This window comes from Cervus canadensis, chromosome 8 (assembly GCF_019320065.1).
Source record: "Cervus canadensis isolate Bull #8, Minnesota chromosome 8, ASM1932006v1, whole genome shotgun sequence".
NCBI lineage: Eukaryota > Metazoa > Chordata > Mammalia > Artiodactyla > Cervidae > Cervus > Cervus canadensis.
Window position 1 is genome coordinate 85414687 of NC_057393.1, and position 25721 is coordinate 85440407.

Sequence of the window (25721 nt, forward strand, 5' to 3'; positions counted from 1 at the left end):
GTAATCAAAAAGTTCACTGTCTTTTATAATATTGGGCATGGTTCATGACATCCCAAAGCAATTGTGATAGTAACATCAAAACTCACTGCTCCCACCACCGTAACAAATATAATAACATTGAGAAAGTTTGAAATATTGTGAGAATTATCAAAATGTGACACATACACAAAGTGAGCAATACTGTTGGAAACAATGGTGCCGATAGACTTGCTGGATGCAAGAGTGCTGAAAACCTTCAGTTTGTAAACAACAGTATCTTTGAAGCACAGTGAAGCAAAGCACAATAAACTGAAGTAGGTGGACCACAGGCCCAGGTATCTTGGGAAATGGTTTGACTGTGTCTTTGGACAACTAGCTACCTCCAATTCTAAGAATGGGTCCCAAAGGAAGAATATGTGACCACAAAGAAGTTTGTTATGGTAGTATTTATAGGAGCAGATAGAAATTATTAAATTGTATTCTCCAATAATATATTTAAATAAACACTTAAATTTTTATTTATAATGCTCTTAAGTATTCATTCGTTGTTGGTAACAGCAAAAAGGAATTAAAGTAGTTGCGGTTCATAAATATAATGGAAAACTATTAAGCTTTGAAAAGAAAAAGGTAAATCTGTATATGTACTGATAAGGAACATCTCAGATTGCTAAGTGTAAAAACCTAGTTAGACTCTGTACTATGCTTCCACTTGCAATTTTAAAAACAAAGTTACTAGTGTTTTCATTTTAAATGTGCATGTCATGTGTCTAGATTCTACTGATAAAATTCCTCTAGAACTGGGGTTGCACACATTTTCTATAGAGACACGTAATAAATATTTTGGGCTTTGTGGACCTTGTAGTCTCTTTAGAACTACTGGACCCTATCATTGTATGTATGAAATCTGCTATAAGCTAGATCTAAACAAATAGGCATAGTTGTGTTCCAGTCAGATTTTCTTAACAACAAAAAAACAGGCAGTAATTTACCAGTCCCTCTTGTGGCATTGTAAAGATGGTGACACAGTTGGTAACAGCGGGGGTGACACTGGGGAGGGGAATTTGGAAGACTAGGAGGGTCCTGAATCAGAGGAAGATTCACATTTCCCTCTTATCTCCCATCTCTGAGCGATTTTTTTTTTTAACCTTGTGCATCTAAAGTTTTCAAATGCTGATTTATAACACTGAGAGAATTTCTTTGAGGAAAATAATAATATGTCATTTGCTTTGTAAACCAAGTGGAGTAAAAGGCAGTAGTTAGGCTGTGATGTGTAGTAGTAGTAATTTTTCCCAAGTTCAAAAAGCAATTAGCCTTCCATCCTCATCACCATTTAATTTCATAAGGAACTCCAGAAGCAGAAAGATATAGAAATTGGAAGGGGAAAAGATTTGGAGATAGATTACAGATTTTCCTATTGAATTCCAAGATCTTTTTGACATTTGTTTCATTATTACTGAAAGTCTACCCTTTATTTTATTTCCACATCTCCGTGGACTGAGCCCAGCTTACTTTCCTTTAAACAGTGCGGGAACGTTCCCTGGTCCCGTCTTTGTTGTTACTTCCTGTAGTTTGGCAGTGTCTCCTTACCTGAGATGCCCTAGATTTTCCTTTGTGTACATTATGGTATCATAAAAATCGACTGCTCTTGTAAGCTAAATGATTCTGGAGACTCCAGCAGAACCTCGGTTTGGAGGACTAGTGTGTTACTTCCTTCTGCGGTCATTAAGCTCTTGGTTTCCCTTTCGCTCAGGTGCTGCTACATCCTCGTCGTCGTCGTCTCCTTCATCCAGCTCCATAACGGCTGCTGTTATGTTAACGTTAGCTGACCCGTCAATGTCCGGCGCATCACAGAACGGAATGTCAGTTGAGTGCAGGTGACAGCAGGACTTGCTAAGGCACTTTGCACTTAATGGCTGTTGAGGGCCACGTCTTTTTTTATACTGCACAGTGGCACAAAAAAAAAATCAGACAAGCACTATTTTATATTTAAAAATTGTTTCTTGACAAGCTGACTTGGCACTTAAGTGCACTTTTTTTATGAAGAAAAAGTACAATGGACTGCTTTTCCTCAAGCAATAATTGTTTCCAACTTGTCTGGGAATTGTGTGTCTGGTAACTTGAAGGCCTTCCACTGTGGCAAATGGAGGCTTTTCACTGCCTGTAGAGACAATACAGTAAGCGTAGTCATTGGGTGGCCAGAACATGTTAAGAAAACTTACTGTATATGTATTCCCTTGTATTTTGTTAAAGCTGGAACATTTGATATTTTTCCATTTATTTATGAAAAAATATGAACCTATTTTCATTTGTACAAGCTAATTGTTTTTTAAAGCAAGTCACCTTAGGGTGGCTTTAATTGTATAAGTCAAGCACATGTAATAAATTCAAAACCTGCAGTTAACAGGATGTTAGACATCAATCCTGATAACCAAATATTGAAGATTCTCTTTAAAAAAGACTGAACATGTTTACAGGTTTGAATTAGGCTAAAAGGTCTTGCAGTGGCTTTTCATGCCCCTTCAAATTGGAATGGAACTACTGTACTTCGCCATTTTTCTATAAATCAGTATTTTTTTTTAATTTTGATATAATACATTGTGTGAAAAAGAAAATGGCTAATAAACTGTATTAAATCTTAAACAATGTATAAAGATTGTACTTAGCCAGTTCAAAGTGTATATTTATTCATAATGAATTATAACAGTTATATTTTTGTGTTTTCTTGTAAATGTTTCTTTTTCCTTAAATACAGATAATTCATTTGTATTGCTTATTTTATTATGAGCTACAACAAGAGGACTTCAGGAACAAGTAAACTTTATTAGTATGGTTCAAGGCTGTTGCTACGAACTGTCTCAAAAGGATGGTTGTTATTTTGAGTATAAATAGCTAATTGGGGTGGTAGGCCTATAAAAATTAAATGCCTTGTATAAAATCCAAAATGAACGCAAAATTGTTTTCACTTGTATTGACTTTATGTTGTATGATTCCAATCTCTGTTCTGTTTGGCACTTGTATTTAATTCTACACCTTTGTAAGACATTTGTATATCGCGGATGTGTTCATTCAAGCTATTTAATACCTGGCACTGTTCATACGCAGTACTTTACTGTACAGACTGTTTTACTGCTTTAATTGTAGTTCTGTGTACTTTTTTTGGGTGGAGCTGGCATGTTTTGTTTGTTTTCTGGCAATACGACATGTGAGAATTTCGAAGCGTTCTGTTGTAGATGCTAACGTGTCAGAATCCTTTACATTCAACTTTTCTAAGAAAAGCATTTTCAGTCTTGTAGTGTGTGCTTACAGTAACTAATTTTGTTGAAAATGGTTTCAAGTTATTCAAATTTGTACAGGACTGTAAAGATTTGTTGACAGCAAAACCTTGAAGAAAAGCTTATAGAATAAAAGCTATAAAGTATATATTAGGATCTGCAAACAATGAAGAATTATGTAATATATTGTACAAATGTAAGCAAAGGCTCTGAAATAAAATGCCATAGTTTGTGAATCCTTGATTTTGTTTCTAAAAGGTTAAGTAATTTTAGTTCATTTCTGTATGAGAACTGACTGAAACATATTTTTTCCAGCATATGTGATCAGAAAGGATAATTTTTTTTTTTTAAAGGAGAATATTCTGCCTGCAGGAATTGAAAGTCCATTAACCAGATTTATGTACAGGAGTTCTTAGGCATTCTTATATCTTTGCATACACTTTTCAGCTTGAGTCTGAACATGAATACTTATGACTTGGAGGTTTGTCTAAAGAAGAAAATCAAAAAAGCTTTTTCTTATAACACTTGAAACCATTATTATTAGCTTTGTTTTTCCCTTGTCTTTTAATGTAAGTAGACCTTTGTGACTCCCTTAAGCGTTTAGTGTACTCTACCCCATTAATACATCTTGGAGTCATCTGGGCATTGTTAAAACAATAGTCAGTACTCAGGGTCCACCCTCAAAAAGTCATACTTAATTGGTCTGGGATGATACCTGGATATTGATTTTTTTTTTTTTTTTTTTTTAAGGTGGTGGACAGTGACTTTAGTATGCATCTAGGTTGAGAACCACTGTATTACTCCAGACCTTTAAAATCAGTAATTAGGGTTTTTTGCCCCATTTAATGACCTTTCCACTAAGAGAAAATCCTTTCTTTAAAACAAAAAGAAACTTTTTTATGGCCCCCAAAGCCCAAACGTTTATTTTTGACTCACTTTTGTGATGACCCTTTTCACAGAAGTTAATTTAACACTCTAGGGATGAGTGTTTAAATCTATAGAACAACGCTTCTCAAAAATGAGATTCTGGAGTACTAGTCCCTGGTATTCCTGGAATTTCCCTGGAAATGCTCTGGGAATTTGTTATCAAATATATTTCGGAAATGCTTATATATAGCACATTTCCTTCTTAGAGCTTCAGTGTGTGTGCTTAACCACTCAGTCATGTCCACCTCTTTTAGACCCCATGGACTGTAGCCCTCCAGGCTCCTCTGTCCATGGGATTCTCCAGGCAAGAAAACCGAAGTGTGTTGCCATTTCCTCTTCCAGGGCACCTTCCCAACCCAAGGATGGAACCCAGGTCTCTTGGGTCTCCTGCATTAGCAGGTAGATTCTTTACTATTGTGCCACCTGGGAAGCCCTTAGAGCTATAATATTAGCATATTTTAAACTTTAGGAAAGTGTTTTCCTTAACCTACTGTTTTTAGTTTTACCTGATCATGAAACCCTGTTTTTCAAGGAACTCCCAATATCATCTACTTGGTGTGTTAGAGAAAGAGTGCCCTAAAGGACAATGATGATCAGCTTTGGAATTGATGTTTTGTATCGGTGGGTTTTTCTGCCCTCTTGCTTGCCTATTTCTTCCCAGCTTCTCCAGAGAGTTTGAGAATTTCATGGCATTTCTGGAATTTGACTTTTTTTCCCACTGATCAGCTAAACTACATTTTACCAAACTAGTTTACAATCTCAGATAAAGTTAAGATGCTACATTTTTTACAGTGTTCTCCAAAACCTTTTTTTCTACTGAAATAACCTGAGGGTGAGATCTTGGTAATTTTAATAACCTGGGGAGATTAGGGACAGTGGAGTAGATTTCATGAAACCCCTATCGTTTTTTTAAAAATGTTAATTTTTTAATGAAAAGAGCCCTTGTAAGTTTAAGAAGCTATTCAAAGGCATTGGTGATCTCTAAATGGTTAAAAAAAAAAAAAAAAAAAACAGTTCTTAATAGCAGTGTGGATCATTTTTTAACTATCTCCAACCAATGTCTCTTTCATACTTAACCATTTTCCTTCTGAAGTGTGGGCTGCCTTTCATTCTTTGTTGAAATTCAAAAGGCCATTTCTCCACCTTTTGTCTAAACTTAAGCTACTATTTAGGGAATTTTGTCTAACATTGTATGATGGGTTTTGTATGTATAAGAGGTAAATTTCCCAGAGGAATAGTTTCATGATTTAATTGTGGAAGTAATATATACTTCTTGTTATTGTTTAGTCCCTAAGTCATGTCTGACTCTGAGACTTCATGGACTGTAGCCCGCCATGGGGTTTCCCAGACAAGGATACTGGATCATTTTGCCATTTCTTTCTCCAGGGAATCTTCCCGAAACAGGGATTGAACCTGTGTCTCCAGCTTGGCAGGTGGATTCTTTACCATTGGCCACCTGGGTAGCCTATATATATATATATATATATATATATATATATGATCATAAAATTAGGCACTAAATTATATGGTTGAGGAAAACATGTGCATAAGAGCTTTAACGAGGGCAGCATATGAGCATACAAGAAATGCGATGACCGGTGTGATGGTGACATAGAGGAGATGCAAATCTTAATTTAGCATTTAACAGATTGATCTGGAAGTGGAATGCGTAGGCTAGTGTGGAGAGGTAGTGTCAGGAAGGCCAGATTCAGTGAGGTTACGGTGCTTCAGATAGGAAGTGATTCTTGGAATGTTAGAGTGAGGGAGGAATCTGATTGGAAGACATTCTGAAAGAAAATTGAATATCTTCATTGGACAGTATAGAATAGATGGAGATGCTCGGGTTGCAGATATGGACAGTTTTTCTCTCTTTTTGAGATACTACAAGGTCACAACTATGGGAAGTCAAACTGAGGGACTCAAAGCAAAACCAGGGCCAAGCAAATAAATAATGCTTTTCCATCATGTTATCTGATGTGGACTATAAAAAAGGTCACATACATTCCCAGTGACTTGTTAAGCAGCTCTCCAAAAATAGCAAGTCTGTCCCCAAAGATTCAAGGTCGCTTGCTTTCACCACCCAAACTACTAAGTCAATGATTTACCTAATGATAATCTAATATTTATCTCAAAGTCTGTTTGCCACATATTCACTAGGTCTGGTGAGTGGGGATACAGAATACAGGATGAATAAGACACCAATTTGTATCTAGAGACACTATTTCATCTCTACTGAAAATAGCAGGGAATTTTCCCAAATGAGTTGAGCCTTGAAGGATGGGTACAATTTTGCTGGTGGCAATGAGGGGTAAAGAGGAGGGCAATAGTGGAGGAAGGCATAACAAAAATAAGGAATGACAGAAGCTTGTGGAATAACGAGGTGGTGGGAAAAAGCAGGCTTTGGAGGCTTGGACCTAGGAGATGGGGGCTTCCCAGATGGCGCTAGTGGTAAAAGAATTCGCTTGCCAATACAGCTGACAAAGACGTGTGAGTAGGGAAGATCCCCTGGAGGAGGGCATGGCAACCCACTCCAATATTCTTGCCTGGAGAATCCCATGGACAGGGACTCCTGGCAGGCTACAGTCCATAGGATGGCACAGTCGGACACAACTGAAGCGACTTACCACGCACGCTGAGTTGGTTGAGAAAATCGCATTAGCTTTGAGAGCCAATTCAGTGAGCTTAGTCGCGCAGTTGTGTCCGACTCTTTGCGACCCAAGGGATGTAACCCGCCAGATTCCTCTGTCCATGGGATTCTTCAGGCTTTGAGAGCCAAGGATCTCCTTTTCCTGGTATGATAACGCCGAGCAGGTTAGAGCTGTGCGTATGCTCCGCTTAGTCGCTCAGTCCTGTCCGACTCTTTGAGACCCCATGGACTGTAGCCCGCTAGGCTCCGTCTGCCCATGGCAAGAGTACTGGAGTGGGTAGCCATGCCCTCCTCCAGGGGATCTTCTCAATCCAGGGATCGAACCCAGGTCTCCCGCGTTGCAGGCAGATTACCGTCTGAGCCACAAGCGAAGCCCAGGTTAGAGCTGTGGTCTCCCACAATTTCTTCTCAATTTTACTTTGAAATAATGTCAGATTTCAGAAAAGTTGCAAGAGCAGCACAAAGGAGCCCCATGTATCCTTCACACCGATTCATCATTTGTTAATACTGACTGACGTACATCTTTGTAACCTCATTTCCTGACAAACCGCCTCTGTCTTTGACAACGCAGAGATTCTCGTTTGTGTTTTCCCTCTGCTTGGATTGATACCCCACTCGCAGCCTGGCTGATTCTTATTCCTACTTCAGACCTGACCTACTCTCATAGGTCTTAGCCAGAGAGAGAGAGGTGCGAACCGATTCGAAAGTCTGGCTTCGACCGGGAGGCTCGCTGTGTCCGCCCCCATCCGCTATCTCCGCCCCTTCGCCTGCTGTCTCCGCCCCTAGCGCGTCCACAGAGACTCCTGGGGCGGAAGGGGCGTGGCTCCGAGAGCCGAGCAGCCGAGACCCGGAAGTGCGGGCTCACGTGCTGCTGCTGCAGGCTGGGAGGCTTTTAGGTGAAGGATGGCCCTGAAAGGGAAAAACGAACGGGAGAAAAAGCAGAGTGCTCAGGAGAGGTGAGTGGCTCGTGGCTCGTCTGCCTGGGCGGGAATGCGTTTGGGAGCTCGGGGCGTGAGGGGTGGGGCGTGGAATCTTGTCGTTGAGTCTGTGGCGTCTGTGTCTAGAGGGAACCCGGACGGTGGCGCTTGTGGGAATCTGGAAGGAGACTATGAGGTTGGACAAGTCGCCAATAGTTTATTCCGCGGCAAGCAACCCTCCAGGGGCAGTACGGGTCGGCTGGCTTCCCTCTTCGGCTCTGTGAAGCCTCAGCTTCAACCCGTGTACGTGCCTGTGCCTAAAGTAAGTCACTGCGTTCTACTCCGAATGGCCCATTAGAACAACTTTAAAACACCCTACCTACCTTGCAGGGGATGCTTTGTAAACTGGGGCAGATAGGATCAATTTTCAGTAACTTTCCATTACTGGATGTACCAGTGAGAGAGAAAAGATGCTACTTTAGAAAGACCACTAAATGATGAGGTCTCAAACATAACTTGAAACTTTTAAAAGGAAGCCATCAAAAAAAGGAAACGAGATGAGGAGGAAGAAAGTTCACCCCAAATCCAAAGGCCACTTTTGCAAGAACCTGCCAAAAAAATGAAAGTGAAGAAGAAACTTTCTGATGCAGAGAAGAAGTTGGCAAACAGGTTGGTGAAATTCTTTTAAGTTGATGGTAAAGAAATCAGATGGTAACTAAATTGAGATTCTTATACTGGTAATATTCATTTCAGTTTTTTTCCTCACTTTATAGTTCTCTTTAAAATGTTTTTATTATGTTAAGTCCCATACATTTTCAAAAATTGAAAAGAGTAAAGAACCCCATGTACCCAGCATCAGCAGTAATTAATACTTGGCAAATCTTGTTTCATCTTTACCCTGTTCATATCTTCCTCATTGTTTGGAAGCAAACCTAACACTTAGGTTTCATCTGTAAATATTACTGCATGTATATAGAAGGTGAGTTTGGTTTTCTTAAACTTACTCAGTCAGAGATCAGATTCCTCCATTAGCTCAATTTTTTTAAAAACAGTTTATTTGAATTGAGATCCATATAACAGTACCAAATACATTTCTAGTTAACGTTCCTCAGTCTCTCAGACCACCACGCTTTTTATATCTCTGTTGTCTGTTGGCAGGTGATCTTGTTACCTATTCTGAGAGTTATGAATTGCTAACAGTTGTGAATTACTCCTTTCATCCTCCTCCTGATTGCAGCTATGCACATTTTTAGTTTCTTCCCCTTTTAGAGAAGGGTGTCTTACTCCCTGTCCAAGATTACTGCAGTCACCTGTACTGTTTATATATACCACGTACCTCTTCTGCCTTCTCAGAGGTTATGCCATCAGATACCTACATCCATTTCTCCTCTTTCCTATGTCTGATCTGTCCACTCAACATTCTCTTAAAGATTCTCATCTTAAAGGAATCCAACAAACCCCTGTCCACAGACATATGTGAACCCCAAATCTGTCTTTCATCATTGAGCTTTTAGAAAAAGAAGTCTCTACTTGCTCTCTCTTCCTTTTCTTGATCTATCTTCTCTTCCACACACTGGCACTCTGGTTGTTAATTTTTCATTTGATCTGACCATACTTCTGAAACAGTGCTCAAGGAAGCCATTCTGACCTAGGTGCCCCATTTAATAGGGAGCACTGCCTCTAACTGTAGCCCTCTCTTTTACATGTCACGTGGTTGCTATTCTTCTTGAAGCTATTGCATTCTTTGATGGCAACCTCTTCCAAGTCTCCAGTTCTCTGTCTGTTCCTTCTCACTGTTATCTCAGGCACCTTTCCTTCTGACTCTTCCTTCCTTAAATGTTCATTTCGCTTGGGGTTCTGTTCTGGGTCATCTCATGATTCTTTTTTATACCCATCTATCTGGGCAGTCTCCCAGTCTCTGTGGCTCTAGCATTTTGATCTTGCTGTCTCTTTTTAAAACATAGATTTATTTGACTGAGCCAGGTCTTAGTTGTCACATGAGGGGTCTTTTGGTTGCAGCACGTGGGATATAATTCTCTGACCAGGGATGGAAAATGGCCTCCCTGCCTTGGGAGCGCTGAGTCTTAGCCACTGGTGAAAGTGAAAGTGAGAGTTGCTCAGACGTGTCCAACTCTTTGCGACTGCATGGACTGTAACCCTCCAGGCTCCTCTGTCCATGAGATTTTCCAGGCGAGAATACTGGAGTGGGTTGCCGTTTCCTTCTCCAGGGGATCTTCCCGACCCAGGGATTGAACCCAGGTCTCCCGCGTTGAGGGCAGATTTTTTACTGTCTGATCACAAGGGAAGCCCACTGGACCATCAGGGAAATCCCCTGATCTCTGTTGCTTGATCTGTAAACCTGTATGTCTGTTTGTCAGCCTGTTCATTGTTCTTGTTTGTTCAGTTGCTCAGTGGTGTCCGACTCTTTGCAACCCCGCGGACTGCAGCACGCCAGCTTCCCTGTCTTTAACCATCTTCGGGAGTTTGCTCAAACTAATGTCCATTGAGTTGGTAATGCCATCCATCATCTCATCTTCTGTCGTCCCCTTCTCCTGCCCTCAATCTTTCCAAGCACCAGGGTCTTTTCCAGTGAGTCGGCTCTTTTCATCAGATGGCCAATATATTGGAGCTTCAGCCTCAGCATCAGTCCTTCCAATGAATATTCAGAGTTGATTTCCTTTAAGATTGACTGGTTGGATCTCCTTGTAATCCAAGGGGCTCTCAAAAGTCTTCAACACCACAGTTTGAAAGCATCAATTCTTTGGCAGTGTCAAATCATGCGATGCTCTGCTGCCCATTGGCTTATTCATATACACCTCAAATTCAGGATGCTTCAAACTGATCTCATTATCCTCATCATACCTGTTTCTCTGCATGAGTGGTGCCATCAGCCTTCCAGTTGCCTGAGCCTGTGACTTGGGAGTCATCTTAGACTCCTTCTTTTCCCTACATATCTCATAAGTTGCCAAGTCCTCATGATGCTATCTTTTAATTATCTCTTATAATCCGCTTTCCCTTTCCACCACCTCTCTTGCTCTGGTGGGTTTGTTGTCTTCTGAGATGCCTGCAGTTGTAACTGTCTCCTTACTGGTCTCCCTTACCCAGCCTTGCCACATTCATAACTATCTTCTGCTCTGCTGCCCATAATGTGAAATGCCAGACTGAATGAATCACAAGCTGGAATCAAGACTATCAGGAGAAATACCAGCAACCTCAGATACGCAGATAGTACTTTAATGGCAGAAAGTAAAGAGGAACTAAAGAGCCTCTTGATGAGGGTGAAAGAGGAGAGTGAAAAAGCTGGCTTAAACCTTAGTATTCAAAAAACTAAGATCATGGCATCTGGTCCCATCACTTCATGGCAAATAAATGGGGGAAAAGTGGAAACAGTGACAGACTTTTTTTTCTTGGGCGTCAGAATCACTGCAGATGGTGACTGCAGCCATGAAATTAAAAGACTGCTCCTTGGAAGAAAAGCTATGATAAACATAGATAGCGTATTAAAAATCAGACATCACTTTGCTCTGCTATAGTCAAAGCTATGGTGTTTGCAGTGGTCAGGTGCAGATGTGAGAGTTGGACCATAAAGAAGGCTGTGTGCTGAAGAATTGATGCTTTCAAACTATGGTGCTGGAAAAGACTCTTGAGAGTCGCTTGGACTGCAAGGAGATCAAACCAGTCAATCTTAAAGGAAATCAGTCCTGAATATTCACTGGAAAGACATGCTGAAGCTCCAATATTTTGGCTACCTGATGCGAAGAACCGATTCATTGGAAAAGACCCTGGTGCTGGGAGAGATTGAGGGCAGAAGGGCACGACAGAGAATGAGATATTTGGGTGGCATCACCAACTCAATGCACATGAATTTAAGCAAACTCCAGGAGATAGTAAAGGGCAGGGAAGCCTCCTGGCATGCTGCAGTCCATGGGGTCCCAAAGAATCGACACGACTGAGTGACTGAAGAGCAGCTGCTGCCCAAATGACGTTTTTCAGGCACCTTCAGGGTCTTCAGGGGTTCCTCATCTTCTGTGGGATAAAATCTAAGCACTTTTGCATAACAGGCATGGTCCTTCTTGATCTGCTGCTACTGCTGCTGCTGCTGCTAAGTCACTTCAGTTGTGTCCGACTCTTAGCGACCCCATGGACCACAGCCTACCAGGCTCCTCCATCCATGGGATTTTCCAGGCAAGAGTACTGGAGTGGGGTGCCATTGCCTTCTCCAACTTTACAATACTGGTAGAATTTATTGGATTGGCCAAAAAGTTCGTTCAGGTTTTTCTATAACATCTTATGGAAAGACCCAAATGACCTTTTTGGGCAAGCCAATAATTTTGATAAGCAGTCCTTTAAATATTGCAGTAGGAAATCTGGTCTCTCCTGTTAGTCAGATTGGTTTTACAAAGTTAAGTACTTTGCTGATCTATTAACCTTAATAGAGCACCTGGGAGTGCTGCAGTAACTCTAGAATTCTAGAACAGAGAATGAAATTAGGCATTGGTAGTCAGTCAGTTCAGTCGCTCAGTTGTGTCCGACTCTTTGCATGAACCACAGCACACCAGGCCTCCCTGTCCATCACCAACTCCCCAAGTCTACCCAAACTCATGTCCATTGAGTCGGTGATGCCATCCAACCATCCCATCTTCCCTTGTCCCCTTCTCCTCCTGCCTTCAATCCTTCCCAATGTCAGGGTCTTTTCAAATGAGTCAACTCTTTGCATCAGGTGGCCAAAATACTGGAGTTTCAGCTTCAGCATTACTCCTTCCAGTGAACACCCAGGACTGATCTCCTTTAGGATGGACTGGTTGGATCTCCTTGCAGTCCAAGGGACTTTGAAGAGTCTTCTCCAAAACCACAGTTCAAAAGCATCAATTTTTCTGCACTCAGCTTTCTTTATAGTCCAACTCTCAGGTCCATACGTGACTACTGGAAAAACCTTAGCCTTGACTAGATGGACCTTTGTTGACACTGGTAGAAGGTAAACTAAATCCCCAAGAGCTTCACGTGAACCAGCTTTTGTTTGAGTGATCTTTTGTTACTTTATTAGTTGGCAGTTTTAACCTATCTTCAGAAATTGACCTTAACTTTTGCTAACTCTTGAGTTTCCTAAAGATACAAGTCACATTTTGATAATGCTGTTTAAATGTAGATGTAATTATGAATGGTAAGTTTATGTATAGGAAAGCCAGAAGGAGGTGGGAAGTATTCCTAATCTGTGCTTTGTCAGATGCTAGACCTGACTTCCATGCCCTCTTTTTTTTTGGCTTAAAAAGAGAAGATGCTTTAGCAAGCGCTGATTTAGAAGAAGAAATTCACCAGAAACAAGGACAGAAAAGGAAAAATTCTCAACCTGGTGTTACAGTCGCAGATAAAAAAGTACTTGATGATGTAGATGAGACAGTTGTAAATCGAAGAAAGAAAATTCAGATCAACCAAGAAGAAGAGAGATTAAAGAATGAGAGAACTGTGTTTGTTGGGAATCTGCCTGTCACCTGTAATAAGAAGGTGAGTGTATAGTCTGTATGTTATAAACATGCAGAGAAATTATTAATTCATAATTCTGTTTTTGTGTTTGTGTGTTACGGGCTCAGTCATGTCCGGCTTTGCAAACCCATGGACTGCGGTCCATGAGGTTCCTCTGTCTGTGCAAATTTCCAGGCAAGAATACTGGAAAGGGTTGCCATTTCCTCCTCCAAGGAATCTTCTCAACCCGGGGGACTGAACCCAAGTCTCCCACATTGCAGGCAGGTTCCTTATGGTCTGAGCCGCCCGAGAAGGCCATTATCACTTTATGGAATAAGCACATAATTAATAAGTCACTAATATATAATTTCATTATAAGTGACTGTGTAAATCACTTGATAGGTTCATTCCAGCATCCACCTGCTCCTTTCCATTCCCAGAGTCTCTGCTCTAATTCAGGCTTTTGCAAATCTTGTCTGAACTGTCGCAGTGCTCTCCTCCCTGGTTTTTTCCTCCAGCTTTCTCTTCTGTTGCATGTCACAAGAACAGAAGCGCGGTGTGTGCAGTGATGCTTATTTTTCTTCTTCACTTCTCTGTCACTAGCACTTGAAACAGTGTCTGGTGTGAATGCATCCTTCCTAAGTGTCCTCCATTATGTGGAGTTTGCTCAACCAAGACATGCCCTGTTCTTTGTGTGTGTTCATGTGATAGTCACCCTGATGGCAATCCCTTGGGTCAAAATCCTGCTTATCTTTTGAGGAACAGTTTCAGTTCCGCTTTCTTAAAACAGTACAAGAAGCTTACTTTCTGATTTTTCCCTTTCCCCTTTGGCCTTTTGTCTCCTAGCTTTTGATGTGTGGTTATTTTGTAGAATATAATCCATTTTCCATAGTAGCATAGTTTCGGTTTGGTTACTTATCTTCGTGTTAGATTATAAGGGCTCAAGGGAAGAGAGTGTTTGTGGAGCTTTACATGTTAAATAAGTTATTTTTGAATTAAAGTTGCTTATAGACATTATTGTGTGAGCTGTCAAATATACACATTCTTCACATCCTGAGCCAGTCAAAAGAATAATGTATACAATTACCCAAAGGTTTTTCTTGAATCTGATGGTCTCAGTTCCAGACAATTGGGAAATTTCCCATAGTGACATAAGCATCCTTAAAATCCATTTCTGGTTTAAATAAGCCAATGTGAAAAGATGGCAGAATCTGGGGAGCACATAATGCTAGTTTACATGTAGTAAAAGATTATGAAAGATTGAAAGGCAGAAATGTGTATTTCAGGGATAGTAACATGACCTGTGTTTTTTATATATATAAGTTTCAGTAAAAACTTTTGTCTTCTAACTGAATAGTTACTTACTTTTCCTGAAATATTCTTGAAATGTGATAGGAAAAGATTATCCAACCATTTTACTTAATTCTGTTTCATGGTACTTATTTGATTTTCTTAAAATGGACTAAAATATATGTATCTTTTTTTTTTTATTTTAGAAGCTGAAGTCATTTTTTAAAGAGTATGGACAGATAGAATCTGTACGATTTCGTTCTCTGGTATGTTTTCCTTCCTTGAAAGTACATCATCTGAAAATGTATTGCATGTGAATCAGACTTTTTCATGTGTTGGTTTTAGTGAGATGAAGGAGCCCTTGACTTTAACCTTCAGAATCAACAGGCTCAAATCGAGCGCCAAAGCAGAGTCACACTTGCTGTCTATTACTGACCCTTGGACTTTGTTAGGTAATTTAATGAGTTCACATAGTAAAGTGATATCCTTCCTAAGTATTGGAGGGTGCATCTGTGACTTTTGTTTGTGAGTCAGTTGAACAGGTGGAGACGTTCAACCTATTGAGTAGCATTTCTGGAATCACAGCTGTTCATATGGGGGGTTTGCCTGACTCTGCAGAGCAGTACTTATGCTCTGACATAGAAAGATAAAGTATGTTTAATCAGTTTAATGTTAAAACTTTATGGAAGTAAATGGTATCTGATTTCACCAATTGAGTGCTCTGTAGACCAGTTATAGCCATGTTCCTTGGTACATGAAGAAGCATCATTCATAGATTTTTTTTTAATATAATTAATATGTATTAGAATATAAGAAATGTTTATTCCTTGTTTCAAACTGCTCTTTCTCAGCGTGGTTCCCTAAAATGGGGTTTCTCAACCTTGATACCATTGACATTTGATGCTGGATAATTATGTGTTGTTGGGCCCTGGCCTGTGCAATACAGCATCCCTGGCCTCTACCCGCTAGGTGCCGGTAGCATCCTTCCCACCCAGTGGTAACAGCCAATTGCCAGACGTCCCCAGCAGGCAGAACTGCCCACTTCTCTAAAAGTGGACCTTTCTTAAGGTTTTGGCACAGTCTCCATGATTACTCTCATGGTGATGGTTTCTCCCGTTTATCACGTGTGTCTTCTGTCAGCCCTTTTGAGTCCTGTCTCCTCGGGTCAGATCCTTGCCTGCCACATCCACGGGGTTGTCCTGCCAGCACCCCGTTTTCAGCCCTCTGTGCTCACCTCACCCGCATCGCTCCCGTACCCCGTTCCATGCCATCTGCTGATTATCTGTTCTTTAGTACCGCTCAGACTGCCGGCCTTGGACTCTCTTCTTTAGCCCATCCCGCCTGCTGCTTGTCATCTCTGCCTGGGTTTCAGCTGTGGTTTCTTCTGAAAATGAGTCATTCCTTTCTTTTTCCATTGTCCCCCCTAAGTTTTCACTTCTTGCCAAAATAGTTGGAGAGGCCTATTAGAGTTCCTGCTTTCAGTCTGCCTCACATGTATCCAACACACCTCTGTCTACTTAATCTTCCTAAAGCGCTTCTTCCTGGAACTCCTAACCCGAAATCCCTCTCCTCCACCTCCCCTCCCGTGAACATCACACACACACACCCCTGCCTCGGCTTGGTGTTCTCCTTGAGGAGCCAGCCCGGCTTCTTCAGTATCCCTGAATCCCTGGTGAGTGAGGTGAGCCTGCCACCTGCCCTCCGGCCCCCGGCACCTCACTGCGGTCCTTAGGAGGCGGCCGTGACATTGTGATGCTGCTCCTGCTCCCCCAGGCTGTGAGCCCAACTGCCCCTGGGGTCACCAGCACCTAGTTCACATCAAATATGTATGGAGGTGCCTAAAATCTTGTCATTTTTCTAGCTGTTCGTTCTTCCCGACATCCTGACGGTCTGCGCGGGGTGGCCCTGGCGCCCTGCACTCTTCCCCTCGTGACCTGCCTGCAGCCTGGGCGCTGCGCTTGCAGCAGATCATATCCACCCTCGGCCTTTTGCTCAGTTCTTTGTTTTTTAACTTAGGTAAAATTGGTATGTGACGTTATGTTAATTTCAGGTGTTAATGTAACAGTCAGCGTCTGTTTACACTACGGAGTGGTCCCCACAATGAGTCCAGTCACCGTCTCTCACTGTGCACTTGGCCCCTTCACTCATTTTGCCCACTCTCTACGCCCTTCTCTCTGGGTCTCCACCAGTCTGTTCTCTGTATCTCTTGAGTTTTATTTTGTTTTTTAATTTGGTCGTATTGTGAGGCTTGTAGGATTTTAGTCTCCCAACCAGGGATCAAACCTGCGCCCTTGGCAGTGAGAGCACCGTGTGCTAACCACTGGACCACTGGGGAATTCCCTGTTTTGTTTTTTATTTTTTTGTTTTGTTTTTTAGATTGCACGTATAAGTGACATCATAGGGTATTTGTCTTTATTTCCCTTAGTGTACCCTCAGCATGTATCCATGTTGTTGCAAATGGCAAGATTTCCTTCTCTTTTATGGCTGAGTAGTATTTCACTGAGAGTATACATTGCCATGGATATTCTGGCAATCCTTCTTAAACTCTCATTTTGCCCATCAAGATAATATGTATTTTTCAGAAGGCATTTAAGATGTCACTTATTCAAGGCTTTTTGATAACTTTATAACATCAAGTGGTATTTCTTCCCTCTGAATCCCTTTTGTAATTTACTGCCCTCTGCTCTGTCTGTCCATGCTTTCCTCTGATAGCAGGCCACAGGCCCCCGAGAGCTCCTGGAATGCACCAAGCAGATGTGCTTTGATGCCTGGCATTCACACGTTGGTTATTCATGAGGGCATTTCTCACGTCTTGTGCTGTATTTCTGTCTATATTCTGAGAGTTTTACCATTTGTTAGTTTGAGCAAGACAAACTCAGAAGTAGTAGTTGAAATTTCTTACTTTTACTATGTGAACTATCAAATGACTAAAAGACAAGTTTTCCAGAGGAGATTTATAGTGCCTGCCCTAAATGAGATGGGCATTTATAGATACCCCTGGACTGTGAGCCTGGCAGTTTGTATCTTTTTACCTTCCTGCTCACAGTACCTGGTGGTATCTGGCACATTGCTGTTAGGCACCGTTGTTGACTGGGATTCCCACCTTCTCCGTAAAGTTTTCCCTACCTGTTCCCATCACTCTTAGGTACTATGTATGACTGAAAATAGCATGATCCTGAAAAAAGGCAGATTCCATTATTTGTCCAAGGACAGATACTGAAGGGTTTTGCTTTGTTTTTGCCAGTTGACTTACATAAACTCTTAGAGATATGAGTGAAGTCATGTTTTCTTATATTATTTATCAATTAAGTTAGACATATTTAAAATCATATAGCATATTCAATAAAATGTCAACTTAGAAATATCTTTTTTCCATGATCACTTTATAAAACAATTTTCCTTAACACTGTTCACATGTGTCTTCAGCAACATTGTCCCCTCATATGACCAGCAACTCCTTCAAGTCATCCGTTATTTCCGCCTCGTTTGAGAGTCGCTGCCTATGAAATCTGAATATGGCAGTGTCGTTGGAAGTGTTTGTCCTCAGCCACAAGGACCCATTCATGCAGCGCTAGGACAGTTGTTTCTGATCCAGTGTTTCCTTAGTTTTTAATTCCATATCGGAGTTAGGTATTTGTAATTCAATTAATTAAAATATAATTATTTTGAAATAATGTCAAATGATGTCTTTCCTGTAATACTTCTTTTTTTCTCTTAAAGATTCCAGCAGAGGGAACTTTGTCCAAAAAGTTGGCGGCAATAAAGTAAGTTTATAATTAGAGAAAGGGAGTACTTATAAATTCTCTTCCATTTTGGTGAAAAATGAGATAATTTCTTAACCTCACAGATGTTTATATTTGGATGAACCATCATGGTTTATTGTTTCTGATGTCTATAATAACATATAAATTTGTCAGATGTGTGTCTTCAAGCCTCAATGTAAGTTGTAGAGTCACAGAAAGAATTGCAGAATAACTTAAAATGATTCATGAGCAATGAGAAATTTCTGAGATGTTTAATCAGACATAGTGTGTGAAGAGAATAAGATAGTTTTGCAAAAAAAAAAAAGGAAAAGAAAGTTTTGCATCTAAATATTCTATTATAAATCACAAGCATCACATTTCATCAGTGCTAAGGCACACATTTCCTGTACCTTAACATTTTTAAGCTCAAAATGCATCTTCAAATCAGAGGTGCCTCATGATTGCTATTGGCTGGCCAGGTTTTTCCAGGGGAATTCTTTAGGTCAAACTATAAGATAAATGGGGAATCAGATTAAACAGGATTCTAAAGACTTTTCAAGTGGAAAACTGTACAAAACCAAAGTATGTCTCGGGGTCGACACTTGGGTGATAAAAGCACATAGACAGGCAGGGAAGTAGTTCCTATAAAGGTGGGCGCGGTGGTTGCCTTTGAAGGGGAAGGGCTGTGGTTGTTGGGGCCACAGAGAGGCTAAGGGGGTGCTAAGCGCTTCGTTGTTTCAGTCGTGTCCGACTCTTGGCGACCCCATGGACTGCAGCCCGCCAGCTTCCTCTGTCCACGGGATTCTCCAGGCAAGAATACTGGAGTGGGTTGCTATTTGGGTATTACCCTGTTAATGGTTTCCTTAGCTGTACACGTTTACAGGTTTGCACAGCTTTTATTTTACAGTAAAAAGGAAAAGGCAAGTTGTTTTTCCCATTTGTGTGTGTATTAGATCCAGAGCTGCAGCTAAGGTGACAGTTCGTGATGAGGTGGGATTGCCTGGGGTGGGCTCCCGCTTTCTGACAGTGATGACCGGGAAGAGGGCATGGGTCACGTGTTCCACCATTATCTGTACCAGTTGTGTGTTAGTTTTTGGGTTATTACTAAATGTTTATGAAAAGAATATATGAAAATCCTCCCAGAAATTCTTGTCATAGGTGTTGATTGAGAATGTAAAACGAGCTGTATTTATTTTAGTGACTTTGGGATTAGCAAATTTTACAGTCTTTTTTTTTTTTTTTAATGTAGGCGTAAAATTCATCCCGATCAGAAAAATATTAATGCTTATGTTGTGTTTAAGGATGAGAGTGCTGCTACAAAAGCACTGGAAAGGTAATTTCGTCTCTTTGATGTTTGAGCAGAATTATTCCAAGTATGAGTCCATTCTGTCTTTATTCTTTGGATTCACTTCAGATTAAATACCCCAGTAGCTCAGTGCCTGCTTTTAATAACCATTTTCCCTTCATATTTATAATAGAAATGGGGCCCAGTTTGCAGAAGGATTTCGTGTTAGAGTGGATCTTGCAACCGAGACCTCCTCCGTAAGTAGTTCTTGCCCTGTCTGAAGAACATTTTCTTCTGAGCTTGTGCTGGGAGAGGAGTGGGTTAGCCGGGAGCGTGAGGGAATTAGAGGAAACCGCCTCTGCCCTCTGTGGTCTCAGCGTGGGCACCTGGGGTGGGCGAGGGCTTAAGTCAGCATTGCTCATTCCTGCTTATGCTCAGCCACTTCAGTCGTGTCCGACTCTTTGTAGCCCCATGGACTCTAGCCCGCCAGGCTCCTCTGTCCATGGGATTTCCCAGGCAAGAACACTGGAGCGGGTTGCCATTTCTCCTCCAGGGGATCTTCTCAAGCCAGGGATGGAACCCACATCTCCTGCATTGACAGGTGGATTCTTTACACTAAACCACCTGGGAATCCTCTAGCTTTTGATTTTTTTTTTCTTTTTGGTTGTGCCATGCGGCAGTAGGATCTTAGTTCCCCAAACCAGGGATTGAACCTGCACTCCTTACATTGGAAGCATAGAGTCTTAACCATTGGACTACCAGGGAAGTCCAAGTCAGCATTAGCTTCAAGAAAGTGGTTCCCCAGACTTTTGGACTCAGTGGGAGAAGGCGAGGGTGGGATGATTTGAGAGAATAGCATTGAAACATGTATATTATCATATGTGAAACAGATCGCCAGTCCAGGTTCGATGCATGAGACAGGGTGCTCAGAGCTGGTGCACTGGGATGACCCAGAGGGATGGGGTGGGGAGGGAGGTAGGAAGGAGGTTTGGGATGGGGGACACATGTACACCCATGGCTTATTCATGTCAATGTCTGGCAAAAACCACCACAATATTGTAAAGTAATTAGCCTCCAATTAAAATAATTCATTAAAAGAAAGTGGTTCCCACTCCTACGTCAGATCCAATAATCCTAGAGAGTGTGGCTGGAAGGTATATTAAAGAGCATCGGAGCCAGCACCTTATTTATAGACTAAGGTCTGGAGTTAAATTACTCATTAACAGTGTTTAGTTCCTGCTCTGTGTCAGGGGTTCAGTGCTGAGACACAGTCTCAGTTGTCTAGGAGTTCGCAGTGTAAAGGTACAGGTGAGCAGATGGGCTGACCATGGCACTGTTTTATGATAAATTCTGTCATAAACATCAGCTCAGGAATGGGCACTCAGTGTGGGAGGTTGCCAGCAAGAAGGGACAAAGGAGGGTTTCCTGGAGAACAGGTGTTCTATCAGTGTTGCATGGGCAAAAAAATTTTGAACACTGTGAATGGTGGGACCAAAACCTAATCCTTTGTGGGCGTTCCAAGAGCTCGATGAAGTTATTAGTGGGTAGAGTGTGAAGAGAGGCCACAGAGTTGCTGTTGGAGGAATAGGTGGAGGGCAGTCATGATGACCCCGGCCTGCCACGTCGAGGAGTCTGGGTTTTGTTCAGAAGCTTTTCCTTGGGGTCTCTTAAAATGAATGAAGCATGAGTTGGTAAGAACTCACTGCAGAGACAGAATGTGTTACTGTCGGTGTCAGGGTGGCTAGGTGAGAAATGACCAAGGCCTGGCTGACTGTCCTGGCTTTGATGGTGGACCTGGCACCAAATAGCAAACTGGCCTGAGGGGCCCAATGTTTGCTCCCCGTTTTTGTGAATAAAGTTTTATTGCTACACAACCATACCCATTACGAGCTCAGCCATGTCCGACTCTCTGCAACCCCGTGGACTGTAGCCCGCCAGCTCCTCTGTGTGGGATTCTTCAGGCAAGAACACGAGTGGGTTGCCATTTCCTCCTCTAGGGACTCTTTCTGACCCAGGAATCGAACCCAGATCTCTTGCATTGGCAGGCGGATGCTTTACCACTGACCCACCTGGGAAGCCCATTAGTTCTGTGTTATTTTGCTTTAACAGCAGAGGCAAGGGGTACAGCAGAGACTGCCTGAAATAGTCGCTTTCTGGCCCTTATAGAAGAGGCGTGCCCACCCCCAGAGGAGCAGGCCTTCCTCGAGCACCGCCACGTTGGCCGTGCCAGCCGTGAGCAGAAGCCACTTTTCGGTCTGGGGCTCATGCCCCTGCAGGAAGGATGGCAAAAGCCGAGTCCACCGGGGGCCTGAGAGGCAGGGGAGCCAGGAGGTGGAGCCCCGTCAGACCTGTGCGGTGAGGGAAGGAGTGGACTTCGTGGTGACTTCCGTTTCCTCTTTCATGACTGACACTTTTATTTTGTGTTTCAGAGGGACAAGAGGTCCGTATTTGTGGGGAATCTCCCATACAGTAAGTTTGTTTAAATAAAAAAGTATCTGTCTGTCACTGAAGTAATGCAGATAACACCTGAGTGGTCGCTCAGTGTTTTGCTCTAAGACTAACTTTAGAAAGTGTGGAGTGTAACTTGACTAATTACTGCGAGGCTGTGCTTACCTTGATATATGATTAAACATCTCGAACTTCCTGAGACCATGCCAAGTCCTCACTTCCCCTTTGCTTGAACCTGTTTTTAGAAGTTGAAGAATCTGCGGTTGAGAAGCACTTTTTGGCCTGTGGGAACGTAGTGGCTGTGAGGATTGTGCGGGATCAAGTTACTGGAGTCGGCAGAGGCTTTGGCTACGTGCTCTTTGAGGTACGGAGGTTAATGTGTCGTCTCTGTCCTTGAAGTATGTTGGGGGAGGCTGTCCCATCATTCAGCCGTAGCTCTTACTGTTACCCTCAAATTGCACCTTAAGTAAATTCATAACCTGCCATAATAGAGCACTGTTTCTAAAACTGCATCTAACCATGTGATGTCCTGGTTGTTTCTCCATATTGATGTCATGAAATAATGTTTTATTTATTGATTGATGTTGACTTTTGTATCTTTCTTATTTATTCCTAACTGGAGGATAATTGCTTCACAGTACTCTGTTGGTTTTGCCATTCCTCAGCATGAATCAGCTACAGGTGTATACATGTCCCCTGCTTCCTGAAGCTCTGCCACCTCCCACCCATCCCGCCCCTCTAGGTTTTCACAGAGCACCAACTCTGTGCCCCCTGCATCATACAGCAAATTCCCACTGGCTGGCTATTTTACATGTGTTAGTATGTTTCCAGGTAGTATGTTTCTCTCAATTCAGGCCCTCTCTTTCCCCCACTGCATCCATAACTCTGTTCTCTATGTCTGCATTTCCACTGCTGCCCTGAAAATAGGTTCATCAGTACAATCTTTCTAGATTCCATATATATGTATTAATATGCTCTATTGTTTTTCTCTTTCTGACATACTTTGTATAATAGACTCTATTTTAATCCACCTCATTAAAACTGACTCAGATGGCTTTCTTTCTATGGCTGAGTAATATTCCATTGTGTACATGTACCACAACTTCTTCACCCAGTCATCTGCCGATGGACATCTGGGTTGCTTCCCTGTCCTAGCTATGGTAAATAGTGCTGCACTGAACATTAGGGTACACGCATCTTTTTCGGTTATGGTTTCTTCGGGGCTTATGCCCAGTGGTGGGGTTGTTGGGTCAAATGGTAGGTTTATTCCTAGTCTTTCAAGGAATCTCCCTATCATTCTCCATAGTGGCTGCATCAATTTACATTCCCAACAGTTGCCATTTGTTGCAAAGAGGTTGCCATTTGTCCACACCCTGTCCAGCATTTATTGTTTGTAGACTTTTTGATGATGACCATTCTGACCAGTTGAAGGGATAGCTCATTGTAGTTTGATTTGCATTTCTCTAATAGTGAGGGTTGTTGGGCATCTTTTCATGTGTTTATTAGCCATCTGTATGTCTTTGGAGAAATGTGTGCTAGGTCTTCCGCCTACTTTTTGTTTGGGTTGTTTTTCTGGTATTGAACTGCATGAGCTGCTTGTATATTTTGGAAGTTAATCCTTTGTCAGTTGTTTCATTAAATAATGTTTTAGATGCTGGCTTTTGAAAGTACTGGGCTTCCCTGGTGGCTCAGCAGGACAGAATCCACCTGCTGTGCAGGAGATGCAGGTTCGGTCCCTGGATTGGGGAAAATCCCCTAGAGAAGGAAATGGCAACCCACTCTAGTTTTTGCCTGGGAAATCCCACAGACAGAGGAGCCTGGTGGGCTACAATTCACAGGGTCTCCAAGAGTCAGACACAACTTAGTGACTAAACAACAACATTAAAGGTATTAAAGCTCCAAACCTCTACCTTCTGTAAAAGGAGAAAATTGACTATTCACTCAGCTAGAAGAAAATTGTAGTTTTTGTTACACAGTTTATGTTTCGTTTGCTAAACATTAGCCAGTACCTTGTGTCTGAAATTACTGGAATACATGTACAACCCAAAGGCACTTAAGTTTTTCTTCCCTCTGCAATCACCCCTTCACACATTTCCTCTCGGTGTTTACCTCTGCTTTTTTTTTTTTTTCACCTCTGCCTTTTTATGGTCATACTTAATGCTTGTGAACATAAGGTTCTGTAACCTGCCTTTATGCTGTTCTCTGTTGTGTAAGTATGTTCCATTGAGGGATGTAACATAATTTATACTGTCTTCCCTAGTGTTTCCCGAATGTCACACATACGTACTGTCTTCTCTTTTTCCCTATAATAATGAAATTGGAGTGATTGTTTTTTCCTTCGAATGTTTGCCTCCATTTTTGGATTACTTCTTTAGGAAAGTTCCCCAGTGGGTTATCACTAACCAGATCAAGACATGTGACTGTTTTTAAGGCTCTGTGTATGTGGGACCAGAGGGGTTTGAAGGAAGGGACTCACAGCCTGATGCTTCCATCATGACTGTGGTGTAACAATCTCACTGTCTCTCTGCTCTCTGTCTTCTGACTACTAATAAGTTTGTAAACCCCTATCACCAACATGTCATGAATATTTAGAGTTGTTAACACTGAGTTAGAATGAAAGAGTAACAGTATTTGGGGTTTAAAATGGCACCCTGAAGGCATCTAGTCTGACATCTCTGTTCTCAAATGAACCAGTACAGCGGGGGCTTTGCAGGAAGAGACTCGTGAGGAGGAGCTTCACTGGTTTAAAAGGCCACATAGGGTTGATCTACTTAGTTGAAAGCTCATTTTTCATTGAGAAAAATGAAGCCTCTTTGATTGTGGCCTTACCTGGTCATTTGAGAAGGCAGCCTAAGTGCTTCTTGGGAGAAACACATGAGGGTGCATGATTAAACTGCAAGCACAGCTGCTGAAACACTGGGGCTTGGACTTCCTACCTGTGGAAGTGAGCGGGGTTTCCACTTTTTCTTTCTTTGGCCACACCGAGGCAGGTGAGATCGTTGTTCCCAGCGAGGGATGGAACCTGTGCCCCCTGCAGTGGAAACACAGAATTCTAACCACTGAAAACTGCCAGGGAATTCCCGACAGGGGTTTCTGTATTATAAGCTTGAAAATTATTCTAATCCATAAAAGTTGTAATTTTGCTAGATTCTTTGCAGATGAGTTTCTGTAAAATGTAATAAATTGATTTTTATTACAGAATACAGATGCTGTTCATCTTGCTCTGAAATTAAATAATTCTGAATTGATGGGAAGAAAACTTAGAGTCATGCCTTCTGTCCATAAAGAAAAGTTAAAACAAAATTCAAGTCCTAGTTTGAAGAATGTCAGTAAACCTAAGCGGGGACTTAACTGTGCTTCAAAAAGTGTGCAAAATTCTAAAGGTTTGTTTATTGGAGAAAAAGCTGTTCTCATGAAGAAGAAGAAAAAAGGACAGAAGAAAAGTAGACACACTAAGACACAGAAAAAGCAGAAGTAACAACCCGAAGCTTTTTTTTTTTCTTTCACTAACTACTGGTAATAAAATTGTGATAAATCCATGTACTGAGTTTCGGAATTTTTTATATATGTGAAAGATGGACACTTTTTCAGTTATTCATGTTGTAATACTACCTTTGAAGCAACTATTTTAAGATGCAGCAGTTCAGTCATCATGTAATACTGCTGATGGTATGAGAGATGATTTTAAGTGTAGGGTGAACATTTAGAATTTTAGTGGTTATGTATTATTCTACCATAGGTTGCAAATATACA

The 25721-nt window shown here is 41.7% G+C and overlaps 2 protein-coding genes across 8 annotated transcripts in view; both read left to right on the forward strand.

Annotated features, from left to right (window-relative positions):
* The window catches only part of ARID4B (AT-rich interaction domain 4B), a 134239-nt gene extending 130752 nt beyond the window's left edge, over window positions 1-3487 (forward strand). For all 6 annotated transcript variants that reach the window (XM_043477045.1, XM_043477049.1, XM_043477047.1 and 3 more), the window contains one exon: window positions 1730-3487. In XM_043477045.1, the coding sequence (XP_043332980.1) occupies window positions 1730-1857 (128 nt within the window). In that variant the 3' untranslated portion in view covers window positions 1858-3487. The remainder of the gene's footprint in view (window positions 1-1729) is intronic.
* A 4161-nt stretch (window positions 3488-7648) lies between these two features.
* RBM34 (RNA binding motif protein 34) lies at window positions 7649-25507 on the forward strand. 2 transcript variants are annotated; one of them, XM_043477056.1, is made up of 11 exons: window positions 7649-7781; window positions 7890-8064; window positions 8275-8411; window positions 13013-13244; window positions 14699-14758; window positions 18213-18256; window positions 19485-19568; window positions 19714-19777; window positions 21950-21989; window positions 22214-22332; window positions 25168-25507. In XM_043477056.1, the coding sequence occupies exons 1-11, from the start codon at window positions 7729-7731 to the stop codon at window positions 25444-25446; spliced, it is 1287 nt and encodes a 428-aa protein (XP_043332991.1). In that variant the 5' UTR covers window positions 7649-7728; the 3' UTR covers window positions 25447-25507. The 2 variants fall into 2 exon arrangements, with proteins under 2 accessions (XP_043332991.1, XP_043332992.1); XM_043477057.1 differs by having other exon boundaries at window positions 22214-22366; window positions 25168-25306.
* Window positions 25508-25721: the final 214 nt, after the last annotated feature.